The sequence below is a fragment of the Panicum virgatum genome, chromosome 9N, assembly GCF_016808335.1.
Source record: "Panicum virgatum strain AP13 chromosome 9N, P.virgatum_v5, whole genome shotgun sequence".
Taxonomy (NCBI): domain Eukaryota; kingdom Viridiplantae; phylum Streptophyta; class Magnoliopsida; order Poales; family Poaceae; genus Panicum; species Panicum virgatum.
Window position 1 is genome coordinate 10,707,176 of NC_053153.1, and position 18,185 is coordinate 10,725,360.

Below are 18,185 nucleotides of genomic sequence, written 5' to 3' on the forward strand. Positions count from 1 at the left end.
CGAATCGCGAAAGCACATGCAGTAAGCATGTGCAGCTTACACTTCGCCACTTGTTAGGAAGGTGCAGGTGGTGGAAGACGTTCTTTTATTTTTTTTCCCTCTTCAAGCTGCATCAATAATTATCACTTTCTCTATACTACTACGGTCAATATTTTAAAATACAAAATTCAACATTCATTCAAACTTAATACAACATTTCTTATAAACTAGTTAAACATTTTATATGAAAATGTTGAAACCGTATGTACAAAATGTTGAACATGTATACTCAAATGTTGCAATAGTATACTTTGATTGTTGATATTTTTAGAAAAACTAAAATTAATTAAAACATATGCATATGTGATCTTGTTTTGTTGCATAAATTCTAAATAGCATGTTTTAATTGCATAAATTCCCGTCGCGTTCCTTCCCGAGGCATCTGCACTAATTCGTTCCAGATTACTGATTGGCCTTTTACTCTTAACGGCACCATTTATTCTAGTCATCTGTAAAGTACATGCTATTTTTTGGTTTGCTGCACACTCATGGCAACTAGGAAGCCAATTGGATTGGGGCAGTCTGATTAGCTCATCAGTTTTTTTTCATGCTGCTGAGTGCTATATCCTTTTTTATATGCTGCTGTTTCCATATGACAGCTAGCTAGCACTATTTTGCTAATAAATAATATTATATTAGGAAATGGACTCTTGGGAGGATCAAGTTTGAAGATTCATATTAGATGAGGAAGAAGAGGACGACGAACTATTTCTAGTTATGGTCCCTGCCCTTCAATTGTGCCCTTCAACTGTTTTGCTTTCACTGCTTGCAACCTGCATAAAGATGCAGCTCCAAATAAGACCAAGTTAACCTGTAGCCGTTTCAAAGGTTCCTGCTGTAGGCCCTATATGGCCCTATCTAGCTATCTACAAACAAGTTCCCAGATATACACAGCTAAAGGATGCTATTTGATCCTGTCTCCTGGAGATTGGGCAGTTCTGTTTGAACTATCACTTTCTTTAGCATCACCCTCACCTGGTGGTTCTGTGTTAGCTTGTAGTGTACAGTCTTTGCGTTTTAATGAAGTTTTTAGTAGCAATCTCCCATTCACAAAGAAAAGAGAAACCAAGTAAAATAGCAGAGCAGATTAATTTCCCGATTGAGCCACCAGTTTAAGATATTGAAACTATCTGTGTATCGTATAGTTCAGTTAAATGCATTACTTGAAGTCTGGTATTGTCTAACTGATCTTTTGTCTAACTGTAGAATAATGGAGCATTATTTCCTTTCTCATGCGCTTCTATCAATACTTCTTATTTTCTAATTCATAGTCTTTTTAAAAGATGATACCCCTGAATGTGCTTGCTATCATCTTTCTTGGTATTTAACAGTGTAGTACTGATGCCTTATTTTCTGATGATGTGCCAATCCACAGGATGATGGGATTTTGGTCATTCCAACTGCTTTGGGATGCTAAGGAACTCTCATCTGAAAGATACAATTCTCAGACATTGTGCCTTTCATCTTTAGCGAGTATGTCAGGGTGTTGCCAGGTACATACAGTCTATCCATAGCCCATCTTTCACTGAAAATGTGGGCTACTAGCACATAAACTGTATGGCCTTATTTTTCTTTTCCTCTAATGATCTGCTGAACCTTCTTTTTCTTCATGAAGTTGCAATTATTTATCTCCAATTGACGTTTTGGAAAGGACAATGAACATTCCATGCATGTCTATTACACTTACACATAAGTGAATAAACAACTACTTCCTGGACATAAACTCATGTAATGGGTGTCCTCTGGTGCATAACAGTTTGTAGTGTGTCTTAAGTATGTCTAAGAATTGTTGAGCCAGGGAAAAGAGTCCTGGAGTGATGATCAGTTTGATCTTGACACAACATAAGTTGAGGTGCCATAATAATTGAGTTTACGGAGATCTTCCAGGGAAAGGAATCTCTATAGGGCAAACTTAAGTCTAAATGGTCGATCACTACCATGCTAACAAGTAACAACAGAATTAAACAATGTATGGAAGGTTACAGGACTTTTGGAGTGATGGAGCTGTAAAATATTACTGCTTCTAGGATTTGGTTTGGACCTTGGTATAAATAGTAGTGGCTTTTAGAAGGATAATGCCCTGAACATGCGTTCATGCTTTTCCTAATGCTAGCAGTATAAGAACAATAATAAATTTGATACTTATTTGCTTCATCTTTTTTAATCTCACTGATACACCTGTGTGGATCATGTGGCAGGCAAGGAAGAATGCTGCTATATTCGACAAGTAACAAGGATGAATGATGAATCAGAAATCTCAACTCTTCCATTTTTTGGATGCATTCTCCTGAAGGAATCTATTTTGATGCCAGTTTCATACGCTGCTGAAAGCACTATGTGGACGTAGTGCTTGAACGATATTGTGTCCTAGTTACGCGCATCTCTATTGGATGATGACAGGAATAGATTGGCGCTAGTCTACTCTATGATATCAACTTGCTCCTGAAGCCTGAATTCATGATGCAATAAATTTATTCTGATTTTCTCAAGCATTTTCTTGAAATTTCAGAGCAGTTTTTTATTTGTTTGATTTTTCTAGTATTTTCTTGAATTTCTTGATTTTTCCATTGGCAAACAATCCCCTTCCTCCAAATAGGCGCGGGGATCAGCAGCCCGCAGGGGAGGGAGCGCCCCCAGGGGTGGGAGCGACAGGTATTTCCCCGCGGGGGGAGCCTTGCCCCGGGGCATCACCCCTTGGTTGCCAAACTAGCCCTGGAAAGAGACAGACAACTACGCTCAAGCCTGGAGAGTGGAGCGGTGACGTCACGTTCGATCTGCAGCCAACTTGCAAATTTATTTCGAGTTTTATGCAAATTTAGAACTCCAGAAGGCCGATGGTGAAAGTGTCAATATGTCCATATGTATAAAGATAAAATAAAAGGAATTGAAATTTAAGTCCTCATAGATACTGGCACATTCCATTTGGAACTATTGGAAAATGCCAGGAAATGTGACTGTGCGTGCCCCACACATGGCACATGTAAGCGCCTCCTGCAGCTGCAAGTCGAGCTTAACCACCACGTACCAATTGACCATCCAACAACCTCTCCCCCACCGTTTCAGTTAACCGCTGCAACAGTAATAGCCACAACACACCCATCCATCCAAGCGTCCCAACAGAACAGTAGGCCACACATTCTCAAATTGGCACCACATAATTCACATCCCCGCAGGCCGCAGATAAGGTTTCATCAAACCTTGGCAATAGGCTCCACCGGACACATTTTAATTTACTTGAGAACAGTAATGCAAGAGATACACAACTACTGACAATATAGGGGAGGTGTAATGTGTCAGCATATTTTCCAGCTTGTTATACAAAACTTTGTGAAGGTTCCCCAATTTTGTTTCAAAACTCAATATAGCAAAGAGATAGAATGGTATAGACTTTATAGAACTGATGCGGCCCAGATCTCAATTACATAATTATTATCAGATATTTGGGTTCCATATTTATTATCATTATTGAGACCACAAAGCACAATACAGAATTACAGATGCACAACGATACGCTACACAATCTAACAAGTTAACGAAAGCCAAACCAACACTACATAAATAGGTACGGCGATGGCTTTGCTCCAACAGAAGCAGCAAGGCGTGCCTTCTAAGTTCTATCTTGGAGTTGAAGCTTGCAAAGTCTCACCACAACGGAAAATAGCCATTCATTCATCATGTGACCAACGACATTAAATGTTCGGATCACGCAACAGCAGCTGGTATATCTCATTGTTGTGCTCGGACATGTACTCGTACCCAAGGTTGTCAGCACGACTCTTGAATTCATCGAAGTCTTTTGGTGGCACTTGTATGCCAACTAATACATTTGCTCCAGCTTCACCCTGCACAAGAGAATTAGGTGATGAAATGTAAATAGTTACAGCCCCTTTTGGTGGTCTGCATTGGTTACTAACATTCATACAAGCAATATACACATCCCAGAACAACTTCAGTGTGGTATATACTTTCTTTCTCAAGTTGAGAACGAATGGGGCATATAATCATTTGAAGAGCAGGGCTTTTTTAATCATTTTCTGGCTTTATGGAATGGAAGTAACAAAATGACCACAGTTTCAAATTATGAGATTGCATAGATAGACACAACGTAAGAAGGGTACAGACAATGAGGCAAAGACTGATCACATACCTGTCCACGATAATGGAAAAGGCTGATATTCCAACGAGGACTGAATGCATCCAAAAATTTCATGAGGGCCCCAGGCCTTTCTGGAAAAATGAACCGGTAAACAAGCTCATCCTTTATTTCAGATCTACCTCCAATCTGAAAATTGATACAGTGGAATCACTAATAAGATACATTTGAATGAAAAAGGCCCTTAAGGGAACTAAAACAATTTTGACAATTCAAAATCTTTGCAGTGTACTAAATTAACCTACAAAATGTCAGCTGCAACCAACATTTTTAAGATAATTATTTTAAACTAGACATCCTCACAGTCACAGGATGCAAAAAAAAAAAAAAAACTAGCCTGATAGATATAGAGTCATTTACACATTACAACTGGTCGCTTTGAAAAATAATGTGCTAATAGCTATTGAGTGTGACAGATGCAACTTACAAAGTATCTAAGGTGGTCTTTTGCTAAATCACTGTCAGTAAGGTTAAAAGTCCTCAGTTTTGCAGATTCCATTCGATTCACCATTGCTCCAAGCTCATTGTCTGTGTAGATGCCAACGCTGTAACAAATATCAATCTAAGTATCTAAGGTAACCGTCGTTGTATATACTTTTTTAAAAAAAGATAAGATAATAAACTAAAAACATGTACACCTCAGTATAAGAACATTTGCAATTCGATATGGATGAATAATAATAAAAAGAGCCCAACTTTATAAGTACCTGTAAAGAACAAGGGCATCTTTAGGATTAGAATCATATCTGTATTTAAATTCAGTAATATTCATCCGGCCAATCTGCAGAATGAGAAGTCACATGAGAGGAAATTGATTTTAAACTAAAACATGTTGGCATTACTATCACGGGGTATACCAATTCTGCAAATCGTTTGAAGCTCCCCTGCTCCTCTGGTAGAAATGTAGCTAGAACTGCTTCACGTTTTCGACCAACATCAGCAAGTTCAGTTACTAGTCTAAGTCGGTCAAAGTTCATATTTGCTCCACTAGTTATGGCAACCACAGTTTCTCCCTTCAAGTTATAGTATTTGCAGTAGGCTTCAGCCCCTGCCAGTGCAAGGGCTCCAGCAGGTTCAAGGATACTTCTTTTCTCCTCAAACATATCCTGCACACATGAAAAAAGATACATTTCAGTACCATCAATATACTAAAGTGCAGAATGCAAGTATAATGCACTGTATATGATGACAAGGACAACATGAATACGAAAAACTGGAATACAATAAGCAGTTTGTGCATAAATATTTATGCATTCTATTTCTGTATCCATACCAAAAGAACATTTATGCACAGTAAACTTAGAGAAAGAAAAACTATATTCGATAATGCCCTACACAGTACATGAACTGATGGTAGATGGAGTTGCTGAAGCATAACCTTATAGACCATTCCCACTAGACATTGTTCTGATTTCTGAACATTTTACAAAAACTATTTAACTGGTGGTTTACATTGACCACTAATGGAACAAATTATGATATTTATCTTGAGCATTGTAACCAGAATTCCAGAGCTTCAAGTGAGCTGAGACTATGAAATATTACAGTTTTCAGTTAAATACCCATTTAAAGCACTAATGAATGGCAGACATATACAAATATAGTTCTCACCTTTATAGAAGCACAAATAGCATCTCGACTGACCATAACGATGCCATCTACTAGTTCTCTGCACAGGCGAAATGTTTCCTCCCCTACAGTTTTGACTGCTACACCATCTGCGAAACCACCAACGTGCTCTAACATGACCCTCCTGCCATGACACAAGGACAATGCCATTGCATTTGCATCTGAGGGTTCTACTCCAATTATTTTCACCTGTATAAAATAAATGATGCCAAAGTAGACAAAAAATTATCAGCCTGAACAGAAATCAGTGTAAGATAGATGTATTGGGTTCAATTGTGAAAAGGATTACAGTATGATATTGATTCAACATGAAATAATTCAACTACACAATGCACTTAAATATCAAGTCCAAATCTCCATGATGGCATGTAAAGAAACTCATTGTCTTGAACATGCGATTGTTATTCTAAAGCAAGAGTACAGTGGAAAACTGACCTCTGGGCGAACCCGTTTCACATAGGCAGCAATTCCAGCGATTAATCCACCACCTCCCACAGGTACAAATATTGCATGCAGTGGACCTTGCAGTTGCCTAACAATTTCCATGCCGACAGTTCCTTGTCCGGCGATAACATCAGGATGGTCAAATGGAGGTATGAATGTGCGACCTTCCTGCTCACATCGTAGTTTTGCATATGACTGAGCTTCATCATACGAGTCCCCCTCGAGGACTACGGTTGCACCCAACCTCTCCACTGATTTCCACTGGAATTGAGGTGTTAGGTTTATTCTTCAGTGAGCATTAACTAGAATAAATCGTGAAAGGGAAGCCTTAAGTTTAGCATGAAAAGATCGAAAACCTTGATTTCTGGTGTTGTCACCGGCATGACGATGACGGCATCACATCTCAGTCTCTGAGCAGAGAGAGCGACTCCCTGGGCATGGTTTCCAGCAGAGGAGCAGATGACGCCCCTCTCCAACTGCTCGGGAGAGAGTTTTGCCATCATATTATATGCTCCCCGCAACTTGAATGAGAATACCTATAACCAAGTAAACAAAATCTGAGAAAGAAAAGAAAGAAAGCATAGAAGTGGAACAGTACTTTTCAGTGAACTAGAAATTTACCTCATAGAACTGTACTATGTGCAAAAAAAATTAGGAACTGTACTATGCATGAAACGTGTGTGTGGCAAACAGATATAGAGATTATCTATGAAACGTATATAGCATTCCTTCTCAAAAGGTATATGCACATAAGGGTCCGTTTTCAACAGCATTCAGACTAATAATCCGGATCCGGAGAGCCGTTTCACCAACTTGGAGTGGATAGATCATTTAGAGATAGAGGGTCGCCCTGGCCCAGTTGAAGCCAGCCCAGCCAATGACGCTCCTCGCCCTTCCGAAGCCCCTCAGGCTACGGATTTAGTAGCGGGTAGCCCTTCTGAAGCCCCTCAGGCTACGGATTTAGTAGCGGGTAGCCCCTTGGATCAATTTGCCACTATGGGTTATGCTATTGATAATTGCATGGAAAATCAAATATAGCAGACCAGTTACAAACTTCCCAGACCCTGAGTCATGCTGCACTCAAAAAGTGATATTTCAAAGAAATTAAAACTCCCGTAAACTTATTGAATCAAGTTACAGAGACTGTCAACTTAAAAAAGAACAGCCACCTCAAAATTTCATCACTATAAAAATCACCGATAATCAACAAAGTCAAAAGTACAAAATATCCTGAAACGTCTACTCTCCTCGGAGAAAGCGTGACAAGAACGTATCAAAGCCAAGGTGGAAAATTGAAGGGAATGTCTAAGTACCTATCCCAGCAGGCCAGCACCAAGACAATCCATGAGATTCTGTGAATCCCAACATCCCATCCAAACCAGCTGAACCATAACACCAAAAGTCCCAGCGTTATAAAAAATATTCCATTGAACTAGGCTATGTTCCAGTGCAAAATGTATCCACAGACACAAGTAGCGGCTAAACTTCTTTTGGAATAATAAAAACGCTTTAGTAGCCGCTCCCGTGAACACAACAAACCAACCCAAAAAAGGTGGCGGGACAAGTAGGAGGGAAGGCTGCGCGTCGTCGTGGATTACCGGCTGCAGGTCCTCGCGCTTGATCCAGAGGTTGACCCCGAGGCGGTCGGAGAGCTTGGTGGCGAGCTGCAGCGGCGTCTCGATTGCCACGTCGTACACCTTGGACGACAGCACGCTGGTCAGGTACTCCATCGCGCCGGGCCCTCCTTCCCCCGCCGCGCCGCCGTCCCCACCGAACCTCTCCCCGTCCGCCGCGCCGCGCTCCCGGAGCCCCGCCACGAGGCACCCGCTCTCCCTCTGCAGCGACTCCGGCGCCACCCGCACCATCGGCGCCGGCGCCGCCGGGGCGGCCGCGAGCGCCGCCGCCGCCGCTGCCTCCGCGGGCGTCGTCGCCGCGGCGCTGACGGCCACGCGGGAGGCCCTGCGGCCGTCGCGGCGGAGGGGGGAGGCCGCGGGGAAGGCGGCCGAGGCCGAGGCCGAGGCGGTGGCGGCGGCCGCCATGGTGGTGCCCTCGCGGAATTCCTGATTTGTTTTTTTTTCTCCCCTCTCGCTGGGCGCCGGGGCCGGGTGAAGCGGAGGATGCGTCGTCGCGAGTCGCGCGGGGGCGATATGAATATGGGGTGGTCGGGTGGAGGGCGGGGCCCGCGCGGGATCGGGGGGCGTCAGCGTCAGGATCCCCCGCACCCGTCCGCGCGCGCGCGGCCCTGGTGGTATCCTTGGCGGTTTTGTACCGTCGTTTTCCGCGTGGGCGCCGGTGCGGTGCGGGGGGCATGCCTAACACGAGCGCGTTGAGAGACTCGAGGGCGGTCGGCGGCTCGGCTTCGCGCGTACTGGCGGGCGTACGGGCTCCGAGCCAAGCTGGAGGCCGTGCCATGGCCGAGCCGCCGGGGCGGCGGAGCGTTGGACCGTGGGCAGTTTCAGGTTTTCAGCGCCGACGACTGCGTTTGAGTTTGGGCTCTGCTACACGGCGGTCTCGTCGCGGCACGAGCTTGACTAAGCACAGGTTTTCCTGTGCTTGTTCGAGGGAGCGTGAAGCTTCTCAGGGTTGATGCAAATCGAACCAAGAGACAGAACAGGGCTTGGTACGCATTGTACGATGGCACCCTTCGAGAAAAAACTGTCCAAGAGACCGTACATGAGTGTCTATATGCGACATTAGCCGCCTACTAGAAGATGTGCCATATGATGAGATCTTGAGGAGCAGGAAGAGAAAGGCAGAGACGATAACATCTGTTTCCTCTGTTTCAAAATATAGTTTTTTTCTAACTATATATTATCTGCTAGAGGGACGAAATAATAATTGTATAATTAAATCGATCGGTCCAATGGCTCAAACTAGTCGAACCGTGAATCGGCCGGGAACTCCAGCAGTTCAATCTCCGGTCCCATCCTAATAACTATGCTCTAATCCCATGCCATCGAGGTGACAGGCAGTAGAGATGAGTATGCAAAGACCAACGGAGAAATTTTTTTACTAGTAGCGGCGCCAGAACTTGGCCCACTCCACTTTTTCTGGGCATCGATTAAAACTGGCATCGGCTGTCACAATGTGAGAAGTGATGTCCTAATCCTCTCTCTTCTTGGGGCATCACTCTGGATACACATTGTGAAGGGCCTGTAGCGAACGTGACAGGCTTTATGATGTGACTGCAGAATAAACTAGTTAAATTGTCCTTTCAAAGTTACCAAGTTCGCTTGAGCGAAAGCAAATCATGTGCATGTGACTATGCACGTTTGCTGACGGTACAGTATTTTGGAGGATAACGCAATGTTTATGTAAGATTCGGATGGTTGTGGGCTCTACCAACAGAAAAATGCAATGCAAGTGCAGGTGCAGGATGCATGAAAAGAATGACGAAATTGGGATTGCAGAATAGACACGGGAAAGAGCATTGCTAGTGCTCTTTAAAAGAAAAGGGTGCATTAGTACAAAGGGTGATCAGAAAATGAACGGGAACGGCCACGTCAAAAAGGATACGTCGTCCGTACTCGACAACGGGATGCTGTTCTGTGCGAAGAGGAATCAAAATTCAGCATCAAGGAATCAATCATCAGAGTTTTGATGGCAAGCACCAAGCATCCATCGTGAATTCTGACCATTCCCTTTTTTAAAAATTTGTCACTCAACTATGATAAAGCTTATTCTACGCGTAAGAACTCATGGAAATCGTATGAGAGCTTCTCATGGACCTATTTTAACCAAGGGTCCAAATAGCACGACACCAGGCAAGTTGCACGAGATACAGAGAGATATTAGCCTTATTTTGCAACAAGGAGATTGGAGAGCACAACCTACAGCTATCCAGAGCTGCTTTGAGGGTTGAGGAGGCCTCAGAGTTCTCTTTCCGATTCGGGATGGTTAACGGCAAGTTGTAGGAGGAAACACTCGCAGAACCTTTGTGACCTGATTCACTTACCGTGCATGTGAAAACAGGACATACGAGGACAATGTTTAGGACCACATTGTGAGTCCAAAGTAATCAACCTGGATGGAACAAATTTGGCTCAAAGCACGAGAATTTTCCAGTATTTAAATATGATCTAAAACTGTTTTAAAACAGATAAATATTTTGTAGGCACGGTAATATACAAAGCAGATCCAGTGTCGTCGTCTACTGAACCTATCCTATCTACAGCTACAGATAACAATCACTAAATCAGCACGGCTGTCATGCGGTATTTCTATACTATAGCCTCGAAAAGTGCAGAAATTCAAAAGCACAAATCACAGGGGTGCGTGTGTGCTAACTGTTTACCTCTTGGAGTGCTTAAAGGCTAAAATACTTCATGATTTTCTACGCGGAGTCATATATATCAATTGTTGAGTGAAGACAAATTGTTCTGAATATCTTAAAGAACTATCGGCCGATGCTTCTGCTTATATGCTATCGTGTTGTGTTTTACATGTGCAATGTCTGAATTCGTCTAAAACAATTCTCCAACTGAAATTGATTCACAGCCAAAAAAAATAGATGATAGAGACCCTCCTACTCTAGATCGTTGCAGAAGTACAAAACGCTCCGTAGAACATGAACCAAAACTAAGCTGCATACGCAAGTATACAATGCCCACGAACGAAGCTTTCCAGTTAAATAGTATCTACCTGCGCTTATTGTGAATGAACAAATCGTGTCACATATGGACCAATTTCTTAACAAATTTCGTTTGCCAAGCTCCTTACGTCAGTAAACTTCATACATATATATAACACTAATTGCTTCCGTATCCTTGGTACAGGAACATAATCATGTGATAGATATCAAATGTATCACTACATATACTGAAACGGAGTAATGATGAGCAATAATGCTGTGTTCAATGTTATTCTTGAGTATTTCTCCTAACCAGAATTGCTACTTCTGAAAAGATGCATCTTTCAGTCCGGCTTCAGAGTCGGAGGATCCAATGGGCCTTTTCCTGAAAAAAAAAAGGAAAATATTTATGTAAACCAACAAGATAGACTGAAACAAGTGCAACTTACTGAAAAGTAATGCTAAAAGTATCACCATGAACTTCCCATCCCAAATCAACCAGCTATAACCAACCAACAAAAAAGTAAATGCGACTTATTGCGATTAGCTTATCAGAGCCAGACAAGAAGTTAAGCGCAAGAGCATACCAACAAGATGTCCAACATCGATCTTCTTGAGCCTCTAAGGGCAAGTTGGGCACGTTGAGTGGCAAGCCTCAGTCCGTGCTGAATCTGTACTGCACTTAAACTTTTTGGTAGCATAGACACGGCTGGACCGCTGAAGGTTAGTTGTTCTCTGTTCTCTCAACAAAACCTTACCTGTGTTTCACGAGACCATAGCAAGATTCTCAGAACAAACTTCGAAATCAGCATAGATAAAAAAACAGAAATCTACATCTACTTGAAGGTAAGTTACATTTCATAGCAAGCATGGCAACTTATTAGAGGTGTCACCTTTTTTAAAGAAAGGACAATTACACGAGTGTAAAATAGGCAATCCTGAGTAACTCAACCTGTTGAGTAGTGTAAGGAGCTTTTCTTTTATTCTCTTTTCAAAATGCAATTTTTGAATAAACAAAGGTAAATGAATAGTAGCTAATAACTTAAATAATAGCCCAATTCAAATATTTCAGATATAAATAAATTCAGAATAAATAGATTATTCTAATGCCTTAATGTTGCAGTACCGAGAGTATACCTAGCGCATTCTATATCTCATGCAAACAATTACACCACAGTTTTCGCATAGTAAAAAATACTAAAGAAAGATAAAGGGCAAATAATTGAATCCAAGGGATATAATGCTTGCAGAACAGGAAAAACTGCAAGGAGTTATAATAGGATGTTGAATGGTATACATGCCCCATTCAACATTTAATTAGCAAAAGAGCTTAAAGTAGTGTTTTTTTCACCATATTAAGGATTCCAGGAGTTACCAAGAGGACTATTTGAAGATATCAAAGGACCTTATTGATTTGTCCTTGTTTTCATAGGGATGTGGCTCTGTAACTCCGTTTCCTGTGCTTAAAACTCTGGAAGTTGCAAATTTGGAGAGAGAAAAAAGGTCGCACTTCCTACCATGGGTTTGATAAGAGAACCAAGATTGCTCTGTTAGTTCAAAAGAAGAATGCATAAGATAACGTATTTCAAACATTTGGTTGACACATGTATACTGATAGCATATTCATGATAAAAAAAGGGAGAAAATGAGTTCAACACCTGAATTAAACAATGATAGGAAAAAATTGACATAACTAAAACTATTAATATCTCCCAACATATCACTTGTAGAGAAAAATGAGAGCACGACTGAGTCTGTGCAACACCAAAGTTCACACAAGGGAAAAGAAAAAAAAAAGAAACAGAAGTATCTATAGGTACCTACCAAATACTTCAGCTATCCAATTCTCTATGAAATGCATTCTTAACAATGACTTTGCAATAGACAATTGTGATCAAGTAATTATAAATAGCCTTATACATTGCTGCAGTTTCATTCATCTAACTTCGATTGGATACAAAACTCCAAAGATAATAAACCAAAAAATTTAGAGAAAACATACTGCAAGATTTACATCATGGCAGTTTAGATTGACTCTGGGGATGCGATGTAGCACTGGAAGATCCCATTCGATGATATTAATGCAGTTTGTGGCATTTGACGTGTCATTTGGACAACAGGTTTACATGAAACCCGCAGTAATTTCTCTAAACTGTCAAGACATCAGACATCTTCCTTCTTGGTAAAAGCAGGAAGACCAGTGAGCATACTGAAAGTGATTATCACTCCAGTATTGTGGTTCAACCAAGCCTTCTGAACTGTATTAATACCAAATATTTTATAACAATAATCATGATTTGTACTGCATTTTTTCAGTTTGAATATAGAAAGAACATGCCTCCAAATGATCCATACGAAAATAAGTTATGGCACTGTTTTTGTTCATATTTTATTGCTATAGTTCATTCGTCCTGCTGCCTTTTCTTTTCAATCTCCTTATGAAGGTAAACCAATATTGTTTCTGTGGCATGGTTTGGCGCAATGCCTTCTGTAATCATCCTCCTCAAATACTTGTCAGCTTCCTTTAATCTACCAGCTTTTGCATTAATATTAATCAAAGTATTAAAAGTGACAACATCTGGTTTCATGCCACTTCTGATTATCTGCTCAAACAAACAGCTTGCTTCTTCAACCTTCCCAACCTTCCCAAACTGATTGATCAGTGTATTATACATGACAATGTCCATGTAAACACCTTTCTTTGACAACCGGTCAATAATTGTGCTAGCAACCTCTGCTTTTCCCATCTGGCCGAGACCCTGAATGATTAGATTATATGTTGCTACATCATTAGGGCAGAGCTGTCCGCCCCTCTCATGAAGAATTGCCCACACCTGTTTCAAATATCCCTTTTTGACAAATGAGGTCATCAGTGAATTGTATGTATAGCTTGTCCCTTTGTTTCCTAGATTTGTAAAGATCTCAAATAACTTGCAAGCTACACTTAGCTTCCCTTTGGCTAAAAAAATTGACAAGTATGTATTGATCATGTCAGCGTCAAAAGTTTTGGCCCCCATACCTTGCACCCGCTGCCCTCTGTGCATTGTAAATATAACAGAGCTATCCAAACTGTCAGCACGTTTAGCAAGATGATCCAAGTGTGGTGACAATGACCAATCATCCTTGGGATCATTATTTGGGGGTCCTTCATCAATATCAGTACGTCCTACAGGATTAACCAAACCCATCACGTCATCCATATTACCATCAAAGGAAAACATCGGCATCCCATCTTTTGCCCTGTCCTGAGGGCCTCTCAAGGCAACCATCATGTTTGATTTCCACCGGATGGCATCCGGCAATACAGAGCCATCCCTTATAAACTTTACTATTTGTTCTTCCAGGTCCCAACGTTTACTCTTGTTAAAACCTATGAGCAACGATGTTATGGTAACCAAATCAACAACGAAGCCCCGCTGCTCCATCTCCTTCACCAACTCTAGGGCCTCTGCAACTTGGTCCCCCACCCCCTCCTTGCAGAACTCCCGCACCATGATACTATAAGCAATTCCATCCAGCAGTTGCCCTTTCCTTCTTAGCTCATAAAACAGCCGGCATGCTGCTTCTGCCCTCCCATTCTTGAACAGCCCATCGATCACAGTGTTGTGTGTGCTCGCTGAGCATTGGATTCCATCCGCCACCATTGTCTCGAAAAATCCACATGCCTCATCAAGCTTCTTCGCTTTAAACAGCCCATCAAGAAGCGAATTGTACACAACAACATCACTCACCCCACTGCTACCCCGCATCTCCTGAAACACACGCAATGCATCATCCATCCGAAAACTCTTGCAGCACCCATTCATGACTGCTCGATAAGTGAACACACCAGGCTCAATTCCAGAAGACTTCATTTCATCAAAGGTCACCAAAGCATCAGTAACCCGCCCACCAACCACAAGCGCCCGGATGACCGAATTATATGTGCATATGTCCGGTACAACAGGAGGAGTGGCAGCCTTCATTGCCGCGAAAAGCCTCAGCGACATATCCAGCTGCCTCCACTTGCCAAACGCGTGGATACAAATGTTGTAGAACTTTACATTTGACGGGAGGCCCCTCCTCGACATTTCGTCAAACACATGGCGGAAGTCATCGCAGAGGTTCTCCTTCGACAAGGCGAGAAGGAGGCGGTTCGTGGCCCGGACGGGCGGTGGGTGGGAGGCGATGAGCAGTAGCCTGCGGATGGCGGGGACGGCCGCGATGATGTCCGGTGAGGCTATGAGGGAAGGGAGAGCGGCGGCAGCGAGGCGTGGGAGGAGGTCGGGCGGCGCGGCGTCCAAGAGGGCGAGCGCGGCGTCGAGGCGCGACGCGGAGAGGAGCGACGCGAGGAGGGCGGGGAGCAGGGCGGCCGGGGACGGGCAGGAGAGCGCGAACGGGAGGAGCTCGTCGAGGAGCGTCGGGGAGCCCGCGGCGAGCGCGCGGAGGAGGGCGGGGAAGGTGGAGGCGAGGAGCGGGGAGGCCGGCGGCGTGGCGGCGAGGAAGAAGGAGAGCTTGGAGGCCGGCGGGAGCGCCGGGTGGCGGAGGATGTGGAGGTGGACGGGAAGCGGCAGCGGCGCCGCGGGCAGCAGCGCGGCCGGCAGGTGCGGCGTGGCAAGGAGGTGGGTCGCAAGGCGGGTGGCGAGGAGCGCGTCGGTGAGGCTGGAGAGAGGCGTGGCGGCGGCCGCGGTCGAAAGCCGGCGGCCGCGGATGGCAGCGGCCAGCCCGGGCCGCATGCCTGCTGGCCCGCGCTTTCAGGTGGGTTTCTCCGCGCGCACCGGCTGCGCTTTGGCGGGGCTCTTCACTTCACGGCCGGCGAGCGTACCGGCACTGAGATGAGGGCGTTGCGCGTGGCCTCGTTTGTTTTCTCCACGCTATTCTATTCTACAAAATGAATCTTGTATGTATAGTGTATTAAATAAATTTTATTTACAAAATTTTTTTAAAAATAGGTGTAAATTTTCGTGACGAATTTAATAACAGTAATTAATCGATAATTTGCTACCGTGATGCTATAGTAACCATTCTCTAATTACGCCATCAAAGATCTTATTAGATTCTTTAAGGTCACTAGCGCGGAGATTCTAAAATTAATTTTATAAATTAATTTTATTTGACACCGTAATTAACGATTAAATAAACTATCACTGTCACTAGCACAGCGCAAACTAAACGGCCACACGACACGAGAGTGAGGATCGCCGAGGCGGCTCGGCTCCACGAGACGACGACCCACGGCGCGGCAGCCGTTCGCTGAGCCGCATAGCGGGCCAACGACGACTCACGACCCGGTGGGCTGTGATGTGCGCTTGGTGGTCGATTCGCTCCCTGTTGGGCTTTATCGTGAAGGACTGAAAATGGCCACAGGCTGCTTAAATAATAAAAAAACGAATGAGGCATTGGCCCAGATTGACATCATGAATTCCTGATATACCAGCCCAGTGTTTTGTCCCAATGAAGTCCAGGGCCTAAAGGATCTCGGATCCTTGGCCCTGCAAATGGCCTCAAAACCAAACTATATCCACACCAATCCATTCTCATTAGAGAAATTAATATTACCCACACCACTCCAAACCACCACCACCACAAACCAATCCAACCCAAATATTTCAGCTCATGATGTAATAAACTATTAGCAAAACTATGGTTACAACCCAATAAGAACCCGTTTCTCCAAAACAATTTATAGTATATATTTTGCCACACCGTTTTACAAAGAGTAGTTATCAGTTATACTGAACCATCTCCAACAAATTTCGGTTAATTGTAATAAAATTTTATAGTGTGAACGCGAGATTTTATTTTTAGAGTCCGACTCTTGACATGGGACCCACGTGTAATTCTAGCCACACTGTTTTGCACAAAGTAGCTGCTAGTCATACTGAGCCATTTTCAACAAATTTCAGTCAATTTTGACAAAAAAAATTATAATGTGAACACGAGGTTTTATTTCTATGGTCTGGTTCTTACGGACCGACATTTATATATAACCATACTATTTTGCATAAAGAATCCATTTCAGCCCATTCCAAACCACTCCAATTCATATTTACATAGAACCCACTCCACCCCACTCCATTAGTTGATACAACATATTTAAATCCATCCAAACACAATCCATATCAAAACTCAATCCATTAAACTCATTCCAACCCAAATAGCAGGGCGACATGCAGACGAGCCACCATGAGCCGAGCCAGGTGGCAGCTCTTGCCTCTGGCGTTTTTTGAAAAAGTCTGTTTTTCAACCCTGAACTATCACGATAGTCCGATTTTGGCCCTTGAACTACGAAACCGGACATCCTACACCTCCAACTAACGAAACCGTTTGAAAAACAACGCTGGCTCAGCCAAAGGCTGTTTTGCTACAGTAAAATTTTTGAATTTCTGGAATTTCACACCTCTCTCAATTAAATAATAAAGAAAGCATAGTTAATATTGTCTAAAAATCATGATATTTTTTTGGGAGGTAGATCAAAAGATAAGGAATCTATTTTGGCTAGATGTGCTACAATAGACATAAAGGAATTTGAATTATAAAATTTTAAAAATAGGTAGAATTCAAAATTCCTTGAATTTTTATGTCAGCTAAACCTATGAAAAAAATGCATTAAAAATATGATAATTCATAATTTTTTATTTAGTTTAGTTAGGTACTTTTTATTGGCCCAAGTTCTATAGAAAATTCATAAATTAAAATTTGAGAAATCAAATTTGATTCAAATTTGAGCATTGCGAAGGAATTCAAAAACTTTCATAAAAACTTGGGCCAATAAAAAATACCTTATTAAACTAAATAAAAAATTATGAATTATCATATTTTTATTTCATTTTTATCAAAGGTTTAGCTAACCCAAAAATTCAAGAAATTTTGAATTCTACCCATTTTTAAAATTTTATAATTCAAATTTCATTATGTTTAATGTATCACATCTAGCCAAAATAAATTCCTTGTATTTTTATCTACCTCCCAAAAAAATATCATGATTTTTAGAAAATATTAACTATGCTTTCTTTCTTATTTAATTGAGAGAGGTGTGAAATTCTAGAAATACGAAAATATTACTGTAGCAAAACCGCTCTCAAAACAGCTTGCTACAGTGTTCGAGGGGGTGATTCGGACGGTTTTGGCAGTTCGAGGGCCTAGGTTACCCGGTTTCGTAGTATGAGGTTGAAAAACGGACTTCTTGACTAGTTCGAGGTTGTAAAATATACTTATCCTTTTTTTTTCTTGTGATGCCTCTGGCGCTTGGATCTCATCCATGGAGGAGAGGAAGTAGGAACACTAACCATTGTATTTTGAGAGGTGCGAAAGTAGAAAAAGATAAATAAAACTAGATTGTTTTGTTCATAGATGTGTATTTATTTTAAA

The 18,185-nt window shown here is 42.4% G+C and overlaps 2 protein-coding genes and 1 long non-coding RNA gene across 8 annotated transcripts; 1 reads left to right on the forward strand and 2 right to left on the reverse strand.

The window, feature by feature from the left end:
* The first annotated feature begins 662 nt into the window (after nucleotides 1-662).
* LOC120687581 lies at nucleotides 663-2,542 on the forward strand. The gene is made up of 3 exons (XR_005680785.1): nucleotides 663-753; nucleotides 1,415-1,532; nucleotides 2,238-2,542. It is a non-coding gene; the product is annotated as an uncharacterized LOC120687581 (long non-coding RNA).
* An 875-nt stretch (nucleotides 2,543-3,417) lies between these two features.
* LOC120690809 (threonine dehydratase 1 biosynthetic, chloroplastic-like) lies at nucleotides 3,418-8,319 on the reverse strand. The gene is made up of 9 exons (XM_039973638.1): nucleotides 7,864-8,319; nucleotides 6,622-6,801; nucleotides 6,257-6,526; nucleotides 5,804-6,010; nucleotides 5,050-5,298; nucleotides 4,900-4,973; nucleotides 4,620-4,737; nucleotides 4,187-4,321; nucleotides 3,418-3,881 (listed from the first exon to the last, which is right to left on the reverse strand). Exons 1-9 carry the CDS (start codon nucleotides 8,302-8,304, stop codon nucleotides 3,729-3,731), a joined length of 1,827 nt encoding a protein of 608 aa, XP_039829572.1. The 5' UTR covers nucleotides 8,305-8,319; the 3' UTR covers nucleotides 3,418-3,728.
* Nucleotides 8,320-10,942: 2,623 nt separating this feature from the next.
* LOC120690958 (pentatricopeptide repeat-containing protein At4g01570-like) lies at nucleotides 10,943-15,629 on the reverse strand. Of its 6 annotated transcripts, none has more exons than XM_039973897.1 (4): nucleotides 12,850-15,629; nucleotides 12,211-12,348; nucleotides 11,423-11,593; nucleotides 10,943-11,220 (listed from the first exon to the last, which is right to left on the reverse strand). In XM_039973897.1, exon 1 carries the CDS (start codon nucleotides 15,548-15,550, stop codon nucleotides 13,238-13,240), a length of 2,313 nt encoding a protein of 770 aa, XP_039829831.1. In that variant the 5' UTR covers nucleotides 15,551-15,629; the 3' UTR covers nucleotides 10,943-11,220; nucleotides 11,423-11,593; nucleotides 12,211-12,348; nucleotides 12,850-13,237. The 6 variants fall into 6 exon arrangements, with proteins under 6 accessions (XP_039829831.1, XP_039829830.1, XP_039829832.1 ...); XM_039973896.1 differs by having other exon boundaries at nucleotides 12,211-12,382; XM_039973898.1 differs by having other exon boundaries at nucleotides 12,838-15,629.
* Nucleotides 15,630-18,185: the final 2,556 nt, after the last annotated feature.